At 40.4% G+C, this 10,069-nt stretch overlaps 1 protein-coding gene and 1 long non-coding RNA gene across 4 annotated transcripts in view; one reads left to right on the forward strand and one right to left on the reverse strand.

Moving 5' to 3' along the window:
• Nucleotides 1–4,921, forward strand: part of dgkzb (diacylglycerol kinase, zeta b) — a 70,936-nt gene extending 66,015 nt beyond the window's left edge. For all 3 annotated transcript variants that reach the window (XM_047385616.1, XM_047385598.1, XM_047385608.1), the window contains 3 exons: nt 469–505; nt 619–718; nt 4,011–4,921. In XM_047385616.1, coding sequence (XP_047241572.1) covers nt 469–505; nt 619–718; nt 4,011–4,127 — 254 coding nt within the window. In that variant the 3' untranslated portion in view covers nt 4,128–4,921. The remainder of the gene's footprint in view (nt 1–468; nt 506–618; nt 719–4,010) is intronic.
• Nucleotides 3–9,124, reverse strand: LOC124880484. The gene is made up of 4 exons (XR_007041360.1): nt 8,975–9,124; nt 8,560–8,714; nt 538–743; nt 3–227 (listed from the first exon to the last, which is right to left on the reverse strand). It is a non-coding gene; the product is annotated as an uncharacterized LOC124880484 (long non-coding RNA).
• Between the last annotated feature and the right edge of the window lie 945 nt (nt 9,125–10,069).

Here is a 10,069-nt window from a genome sequence, read left to right on the forward strand (position 1 = left end):
GCTCCCCGGGAGCAGTTTTTAACTTCTTGAAACAGACGCACAGATCCAGCCAGTGGAAACATCTCGTCCATAGATGAGGCTGGGTGAAGCAGAAAAGCATTGATCCTTAGGTCTGAGGTCCTGGGTGGTATTAGATCAGAACCAAGAGGTTTCTTACAGATACGTTGGGATTTTAGTCTCATCCTGGACGATTACCATGGTAACAGATGCTGAACAGAGTCATGTTTCTGTTGAGAAAAAAATGAAGCAGGAATGTTTAATAAATGTTCAGTGAAACATCTGCAGATTTTAATCTCAGTCACAATGAAACTGAAGCAGCTCAGATTTTAACCACATTCTTTAGCCGTGGTTAAAATCTGACTCGTCCTTGTTTTTAGCGTCCCTGCTGCTCTGTCTGTGATCTGAAACTTTGATTCTATTTCATCATTTCAACATTTCATCGTCCGAATGTTTATTTTGTCCCATCAGTTCCCACCTCCTACCTGGACCTCACAGAGACGGAGACGTGAGTCCACTTTGTTCTGCTATTAAACCCACCTGAAGTTTTGGTTTTATTCCGTCCAAAACGAAGCCCAAACATCCCAGAGGTGAATCTGTTTTTCCCGGTTTGTGTTTCAGAGGAGAGACGGCGCTCCATAAAGCCGCCACCCTCTGTCAGAGGAGCATCTGTCACTTCCTGGTGGAGGCGGGGGCTTCGCTCATGAAGACGGACTTGCAGGTAAATCCACCTGGAAGACACTCATCTGCAAGATTCATCACACTTCTCTATCATCTAAATATTAATTTATTCTGCTGAAGAAAATTCCCAACAGTTTTTCTTATTTATTTTGTTTCCCAAAAATAAGGGAAATCAGAATCAACTAATTTCATATCAACAAGAAAAAGAAAAGAACAATAAAAAATACCTGAGAATGAAGCTCAGCTTTGTTCATATTTACAATCAGACACCCTTTGGGATCTATTTCTAAACACTTTAGTTTTATATTTCTTTAATTTTATCACTGAACTGTTGGGTTCACTTTTGTAACTTAGAACACAGTGATGTTGAACATCAGTGGATGTTTTTAGAAAAATGTGGATTTCCTAGAGCTCATTTGTTGACTCCCTACATTGTAGTTTTACTCACAATTGTGGTTTATTTTTAAAGATTGAAAACTGAACTGATTTTGTTTCATTTTCCCCACACTTGTGGGCATTCAGTCATTTATGAAGGTATAATCACTATAAGCAATGTTATTCCAGATGCTCTTTCAAGTTTAACATTATTTATTCTAAGTTTAGATGTTGAGTTATAGTGTCCTCCTTACTTAAGGGTTTTACATGAGATTCCCGTAATTGTACAGGGAGCTGCAAGTGAGCAAATATTACAAATTTACTCAAATTCAAAGTTTATTTATTTGCCTAAACCAACTATTTAACGTGTTTATATTTTGTTTCTTTTTAATCAAAACTTTTATGTTTTGCAAAAAGTAGCTAAGTGTAACATAAACTTATTGAGTATAATTTATTTACAAAATAAACATCAGTCCCAGTATTTACCCTTGAGGAACCTGACAGGAAAAGTTCAGTTTCTAAACACTTTAGTTTTATATTTCTTTAATTTTATCACTGAACTGTTGGATTCAATTTTTTAACTTAGAACGAATGATGATTTTTTTAAACGTCTAAATCCCCTTTTTTAAGAGCTTTCAGTACCTTTGTGTTTCTGTAGTCTCTTTGCGATCAAGTTACTCAACATGGCTGTTTTTCATTTGAGTCGTTCACCTGGTTTCATTTAAAATTTGGAATGATGTTCTCAGTATGCAGTCATTTTGAGGAGGTTTTTTAGTCCTTTGTAGCTTTTCACTCATTTAAATCCTCGTAGTTGCAGTTTTCTTTGTTTTATTATGGTGCTGCAGATCCTTGTAGTCTGTCTCTTTAGTAGGTTTCTCTCTCTGTTGTCACCCTGCAGCTGACAGTCTTGGTTTTCCTTCTGGTTATTTTTTAAATATTTTTTTTTCTTTTCAGAGTTCTGTTCTGCCCATTTTCGGGTTATTTCGTCCTAATATAATGTCTGTAGTTGTTGTGTTGTCTTTTTTGCCTCTTCGTCTTCCACCTGATCATATTGACCTTTTCTCTCTGTCTTTTTGTTTCTGGTGATTTTTCTATGGACACACTGTTTGAGTCTTATTTTCCATCTGCATCTGATTATTGTTCAGTGTTTTTTTTTTCTGGAAATATTTTTGGTTCTTTTTAAACACAAAGTCAGCTGATTGTCTGCAGCGATTTAGTTTCTGGCCAGCAGCAGCTTTCTGCTGCATGAAGCTGTATTTTTTTTTTCTTGGCAGGATGACGGCCACCAGCCCGATCCGTGCCTCCGCACTTTAAATGGATCTCCAGCAGTATTTGACCCACTTCTATAAAGTGATTAATGTTGTGTGTCAGTGAGAAACGAAGCTCCGCAGGATTCCCCGGCCTCCATTCCCAACACACAAAGACCTCAACTCACCGTCGCCATGGTGAAGCCAGTGGTAACAGGAAACAGCCCATAATCTGAGCTTTTTCTCTTCCACCCCACAAATAAAGAGTTTATGTGGTTTTTAGAGTCCAGAGTTGCTGCTGAGCTGGAATTCACAGCAGGAGTTTAGATGAGCTGAGAGGCTTCTCTTCTTTCATTTCTCACACCATCCATCCATCCATCCACCATCAATTGTTGTGCCTCAAACTGCTTTTTTAGATAAAAAAAAGATCAGATTTCGTCATGTTCATTAACCTTCAATTTGGTATGAGTCACTTTCACAACCGTTCCTAGCTGGAGGGTTTTAGCTTACTCTATCAGATGCTGCATTTGTTGAACAGAAACTGCTTGACTAACTGCTGTTAACCATGCAGTTAGTCAAGACATGACCATAGCAATTAGCTTAGCTATTATCACAGTCATCAGCCTAGCCTAGCCTCTGCCTAGCAGTTCACACATAGCACCTGGCAACAGACACCTGTATCTCTTAGAGCTCCACCAGAGCCTCTTTAGATGGTAGACCTCTCTCCGTCTAATCCCATCGTTATAAGACTTGCAGTTAGCGCAACCATTAGCCTAGCAGTTAGCTTAGAAGTTATTGCAGCCATTAGCCAAGCAATTGCACTTAATTTACATATCTATTTCCATAGGTGTTAGTTTGCTATTACAACAGATGTTGGCTTGCTGGTTAGCTTATCTGTTACAAATGGCCAAGCTGTTTGCTCAACCATTAGCCTAGCCAACACCTAGCAGTGTCCTGTTCATTAGCATAGTCGATAGCCCAACTGTTATGACCGTAACAGCTAGCCTTGCTGTTTTCCCAGACATTAGGCGGGCTTTAGCAGAGTAATTAACCCAACCATTACCATAGTTATTAGCCTTTCAGATAAGTGGGCCATTGACTTTAACTAAATTGTGAAGTTTCAAACTCCTGTTTTTATTTTATAGATTGTATAGATAACATTTTACACTTTGGGAGTGGAAGAGTATAACTTGTAACCATAAATTATTCAAGAAGTCAAAACCTTGTGTTATAATGTTCAGAACTGAGTCAGTAACAGGATCTCTTTGGATCAGAACCAGTACGTTGGTAACTAGTGTTTTGGGTTTGTTTGATTGATTGATTGATTGATTGGCCCTGTTGTTGTTCTCATGGAGGAGAAGCATAAAAAGGAATGGGTGTAATCCTTGATGATAAGGCTACTTTTCAGAGTCTAAATTATCTTTCATCAAAAGCAGGCATGTAGTAAAACAATTAACACAAAAATGTTTGTATGTGGTCTTGTATTCAGGTCCGATGAAACCAGGTGGATGGAAACAGAGTGAATGCTTAAACTGAGAGTTCTCATAGACGCACACTCACGTCATTGCTCCGGTCTTTCTGAGCTGCAGGATGTTTGGAGTAACTGCGTAAACTCTGCTGTTCGACAACAGATGTTCTTTCTGTTGGTTCCTGGTGGAAACAGGACAACCAACCCATCAGGTTAATCAGTATTTTTTTCTTGTCTTTCAGGGTGACACACCCAAACATCGTGCCGCCAAGGCCAATGATCAGGAACTGGCCAACTACCTGGAGAACTGCCAACATTACCAGATGATCCAGAGAGAGGACCAGGAGACAGCAGTGTGACTGGACACTTTTCTCTGACCAGTTCTGTTGGTTTTTTTTTTATTCTCGTTGTTCTCCACAGAGTCCAGTCTGTCGGAATGTAAACAGATCAGATTCTTTCTGCTGTCGGTGGCGGAGAGGACAGGTTTTTTTGTGCTTTAACTGATGAGAGACGAGACGTCTTGATGAATCCAGTTTCTAGTTGCCTGAAAACGCCTGAAGAAGCCTCTGTGCAGTGGCTGACCTGAGCAACACAAGGCTTGTGGACACTAAAACTAATTCAAAATTGTTTTTATTTTGGGGTCACAAAGATGTGCATAGACAGTGACGCAGCTGCTGGTGACCAACAGTGACAGCATTCATGTTTCTACAGCTTTCATATCCAATAAAGCAACATTTGTCTTCTGTTAAGCTTCTAGTGACATTTTGGATGTTCACGGCAGACAAATAAATATTTAAATATTTAATGTAGACAGTGATGAATTTAAATATTTATGATCAAACTGTAGAGATAAACTCACTTTGCCTGTAATCCGAGTATTTTGATGTTTTACTTGTCTGTTACAAAGGTTTAAAGCCAAAGGCAGTAGGGCGCTTTCGTTTTGATGTCTGTGGACTGTAAATACTCGCGACGCCTGTTAGTTCATCAAAGAGAAGCTGAAGCCAGGTTCTACAAAAGCAGCAGAGCCTGTTCGATTATAACAAGCTTCAACGTCGGTCAGGAGATTGTTGTCACTGTATGATATTCATGTAAGAATTGTTTGGTTTCATCATTTCTGTGTGACCTGCAATAAAGCATGTCAGTAACAAAACTATTAATGTGCTTAAGTTGGTTTTCATGGAGCTATGGTGATAAATGTTTCCCTATTTAGGGCTAAATGATGATAAATATGTAATATCCAAGATAAAAAAAAAATTTCATCCAAACTTATACTGGACCAGAAGAAGAAAGAATGGATCACACTAAAATAAATTCTTAATAGGGTGCAGTGATGACGAAAAATAAAGTCCAGCCTGGGGATTTATGTATTAAGACATAAAACAACCAATTTTTAACAGGTGGTGATTTTATCCAATTTACGTGAACAAAAACATGCAAAACATCCGTTCAAAACAACATGGGGAAAAAACCCTGTGTGGTAAAACTAGGTACACCCCATGACCGACCAGTTTATGGAACGACCTTCACCCCAAATCCCCAAATTCAGTTGTTTCAAAAACGCTCGTATCCACTTCTGTATAAAATGTAGCCCCAAAGCATGCAGACTACCTCTACAAACATTTGTGAAAGAATGGGTCACTCTAAGGAGCTCCGTGATTTCCAGTGTGGTCCCATGTCAATATGCCACCTGTGCAAGAAGTCCAGTCATAAGAAATCCTCGCTAAATAATATTCCACAATTTACTGTTATTGGCGTTAAAGTGGAAGCGACTGGGAACAGCAACTCAGTCGCAAAGTGGTAGGTCACAGAGTGGGGTCAGTGGATGCTGAGGCACAGAAGTCGGCAACTTTCTTCAAACTATGTGTTAAGATTAGCTCAAGAATATCGCGTAGAGAGCTTCATGGAATGAGTTTCGATTTCATCACCAAGTGAAATACTAAGCGTCAGATGTAGTGGTGTAAAGCACACTGCCATTGGACTCTAGAGAAAAATAGACACGTTCTCTCTGGAGCATTGAATCATGCCTCTCAAGCTGGAAATCCGAGTTTGGGTTTGGCACTTGCACCATGTCAAGTGCAACGTTTGGTGCAGAGGGGAATTTAATGGTGTTTTTCAGGAGTTGGTCTCCGCCTCCTTGTTGCAGTGAAAGGAACTCGGTGCTTCAGCCTATCAAGACATTTTAGTCAATTTAATGCCTGGAAGAACAGTTCGGGGATGTTCCCTTCCTGTTCCAACATGACTGCACACCAGTGCACAAAGCAAAGTCCATGTACAGGTCCTTCTCAAAATATTAGCATATTGTGATAAAGTTCATTATTTTCCATAATGTCATGATGAAAATTTAACATTCATATATTTTAGATTCATTGCACACTAACTGAAATATTTCAGGTCTTTTATTGTCTTAATACGGATGATTTTAGCATACAGCTCATGAAAACCCAAAATTCCTATCTCACAAAATTAGCATATCATTAAAAGGGTCTCTAAACGAGCTATGAACCTAATCATCTGAATCAACGAGTTAACTCTAAACACCTGCAAAAGATTCCTGAGGCCTTTAAAACTCCTAGCCTGGTTCATCACTCAAAACCCCAATCATGGGTAAGACTGCCGACCTGACTGCTGTCCAGAAGGCCACTATTGACACCCTCAAGCAAGAGGGTAAGACACAGAAAGAAATTTCTGAACGAATAGGCTGTTCCCAGAGTGCTGTATCAAGGCACCTCAGTGGGAAGTCTGTGGGAAGGAAAAAGTGTTGCAGAAAACGCTGCACAACGAGAAGAGGTGACCGGACCCTGAGGAAGATTGTGGAGAAGGGCCGATTCCAGACCTTGGGGGACCTGCGGAAGCAGTGGACTGAGTCTGGAGTAGAAACATCCAGAGCCACCGTGCACAGGCGTGTGCAGGAAATGGGCTACAGGTGCTGCATTCCCCAGGTCAAGCCACTTTTGAACCAGAAACAGCGGCAGAAGCGCCTGACCTGGGCTACAGAGAAGCAGCACTGGACTGTTGCTCAGTGGTCCAAAGTACTTTTTTCGGATGAAAGCAAATTCTGCATGTCATTCAGAAATCAAGGTGCCAGAGTCTGGAGGAAGACTGGAGAGAAGGAAATGCCAAAATGCCAGAAGTCCAGTGTCAAGTACCCACAGTCAGTGATGGTCTGGGGTGCCATGTCAGCTGCTGGTGTTGGTCTACTGTGTTTTATCAAGGGCAGGGTCAATGCAGCTAGCTATCAGGAGATTTTGGAGCACTTCATGCTTCCATCAGCTGAAAAGCTTTATGGAGATGAAGATTTCATTTTTCAGCACGACCTGGCACCTGCTCACAGTGCCAAAACCACTGGTAAATGGTTTACTGACCATGGTATCACTGTGCTCAATTGGCCTGCCAACTCTCCTGACCTGAACCCCATAGAGAATCTGTGGGATATTGTGAAGAGAACGTTGAGAGACTCAAGACCCAACACTCTGGATGAGCTAAAGGCCGCTAACGAAGCATCCTGGGCCTCCATAAGACCTCAGCAGTGCCACAGGCTGATTGCCTCCATGCCACGCCGCATTGAAGCAGTCATTTCTGCCAAAGGATTCCCAACCAAGTATTGAGTGCATAACTGTACATGATTATTTGAAGGTTGACGTTTTTTGTATTAAAAACACTTTTCTTTTATTGGTCGGATGAAATATGCTAATTTTGTGAGATAGGAATTTTGGGTTTTCATGAGCTGTATGCCACAATCATCCGTATTAAGACAATAAAAGACCTGAAATATTTCAGTTAGTGTGCAATGAATCTAAAATATATGAATGTTAAATTTTCATCATTACATTATGGAAAATAATGAACTTTATCACAATATGCTAATATTTTGAGAAGGACCTGTAGACTGAATGTTGGAGTTTGCTGTGGAAGAACTTGATTTACCTGCACGGAGTCATGACCTCAACACAGTAGAACACAGTTTTAACGAATAAGTGATGTTCTTGAACCAGGCCTTCTCACCCAATATTAGTGTCTGACCTTACAAATACAAAAATGCTTCTAAAAGAATGGTCCAATATTCTCATGAACAAATTTCTAAGCCTTATGGAAAGCTCTTTCAGAACAGCTGAAGCTTTTACAGCTGCAAAGGGTGGGCCGACACCATATTAAACCCTAAGGGCTACGAATGGGTGGGTTCTTAACATGGGTCCAGTTTGATGCCAAACAAAGTGTGGATTCCTATTTTTAACCAAATAAACAAATCAGATTACCCACTGTACTTCTAAGGATCTGTATTTAATGTTTAAATCCAGTCAAGAAAAAGTCCTATAACTTAGAACTAACTCCACTATCTCGTTTCATGATTTGTGAAAAATACAGACAGTAAAACCCAACTAGGTTCATGTATTGTTCTCAAATGTACAGAATTCTCTAAAACTGTTAAGAAATTTTGAATTTGACATTTGTAGGGACCCAGTTTACCAGACAGACCTTCAGATCTGCTGGTGTTTTAACTGGCAGCACTGGTACTGAACTCAGCGGGTCTTTAATTCACTCAGTGCTCATTGTCTCCTCTGAAGGTTTCTTAAATATTCCTTAGAAAACAGGGTTCCTTTTCATCTTATTTCCAGGAAACTGTCGGGACTCGTGTTCTGGATCGAGGAGGAGGAGAAGCTGGCGGGGTCACAGGACCTCTGTTTGGCTCAGTTAATATCAGGAGTTCAGCCAAAGTGTTGTTATTCAAAGCTAAAAATAGAATTCAGATCAGGAGGAAATAAGTAATACTCTCAGGTTAAAATCATAGGTTACCTGGTTACCACGGTGACCATCAGAGGGTGGGATCCATCAAGCACTGCTTGATGTTGGTGGCCTCTTCCAGCACGATGATGCTCTTCCAGAATGGTTTCAGCAACAGCCACCAGTTTGAGGTGTTGCCTCCAGATCAACCTCAAAACTTTCAGGACCTAAAGGAAACCCACAGAAGTCCATGATCTTAGGGTTCAATAATTATTTGATAGGAAAATAAAGACTTGTAACTCTAGAAGACATAAAGTCAGACTGGATGAAATTGGCATCATACTGGTAGAAACATTATGTCCTCTGCTCTATAGACGGGTCCAAACCTGCATGTGATTTTAAAAGGAATGTTGTAGGAATTCAGGAGGAGGAGACGTAAGTAATAACAGGTTTTCTCTAGGGTTTTGAAGCTGAATGAGCCAACTACCTCCTGCTGCTCTGTGCTCCCAGCTGCAGACTGGAACAAAGGCCTCCACGCATGACTGAGCCATCAGGAGCTGAGAGGGCGGAGAGGGACACTCTGAAAAGCTGGGAGGCCGAAGGCTGTAGAATCTCCGCAGAAGATTATTCAGATAAACAGGAAACATCTGAGAAATAACAACACAAACACATACGACTTTGTTCGCTATGATCTTATGTGTCTGTAGAGCAGCTTCAAAAGCCCCAATTTGTTCAGTTTTCGTTCAGTTCATTCATAGAAATGTCCGTGTATCCATGTCCAACGTTCTTTTTATTTTCCTTTGGAGAAGAAAGTGGTTTAATACTAGTTGAACAGTACAAACTAACCTTGTTTTACTAATTTAACAAAAATATATCACCAAAATGTATTTTCTTGCTGGGGAAAAACCTGCTTGGAAAGCCAAACCTGGGCATTTTGGCGGTTGTTTTGAATGTGTGGCTTTCAAATGAATTCAAATTATTTTGAGACCTCTTTAAATTCCTTACCAGTCTCATAATCTGCTCTCTCTGCCGTCCTCTCTCTGAAGGCTTCAGACAGCTCTCTGGATCTCAACGTCGTCTTTATTCCAACAGTCAAGAGCACCAAACTAAATTCCTGTGGTGTAAACTGGGCAAAACTCCTTCAAAATGCTGAGTAACATTGCTCTAATCATGTGCAACCAGTTTAAGTGGGAATAAACATGTGGGTATCCTAATTTATTCCTCACCAGAAGTTGCATTTCTAATTACGTTTTACGGAAAGTTATGCAGGGTCTTGGAAAGCAATGGAAATGTTTGGAGCGTCATGGTGACCACCGACTGTCGAGCTGAACTTGGATTCAGTAGGATTGGACACAGATTCTTCTGAAACAGTTTAGCAGCCTCAGTCTTATTAACGTTAAAAAAGGTAATTGAAAGGAAGGAACAAGAGAGACTCGACTCTGGCTGGTGTCATACCAAATCCTGACAAGGCCTTAAGTTTGATTTTCTGCTTCAAAGCTTTAGTTTAATTAGTATTTAACGTTTTCTGAGCTTGTCCTTCACCTCAGAGGGTTTGGTTCTCTCAGATGGAGGAGTTTTGGTA

This window comes from Girardinichthys multiradiatus, chromosome 2 (assembly GCF_021462225.1).
Source record: "Girardinichthys multiradiatus isolate DD_20200921_A chromosome 2, DD_fGirMul_XY1, whole genome shotgun sequence".
In the NCBI taxonomy this organism is placed as follows: domain Eukaryota; kingdom Metazoa; phylum Chordata; class Actinopteri; order Cyprinodontiformes; family Goodeidae; genus Girardinichthys; species Girardinichthys multiradiatus.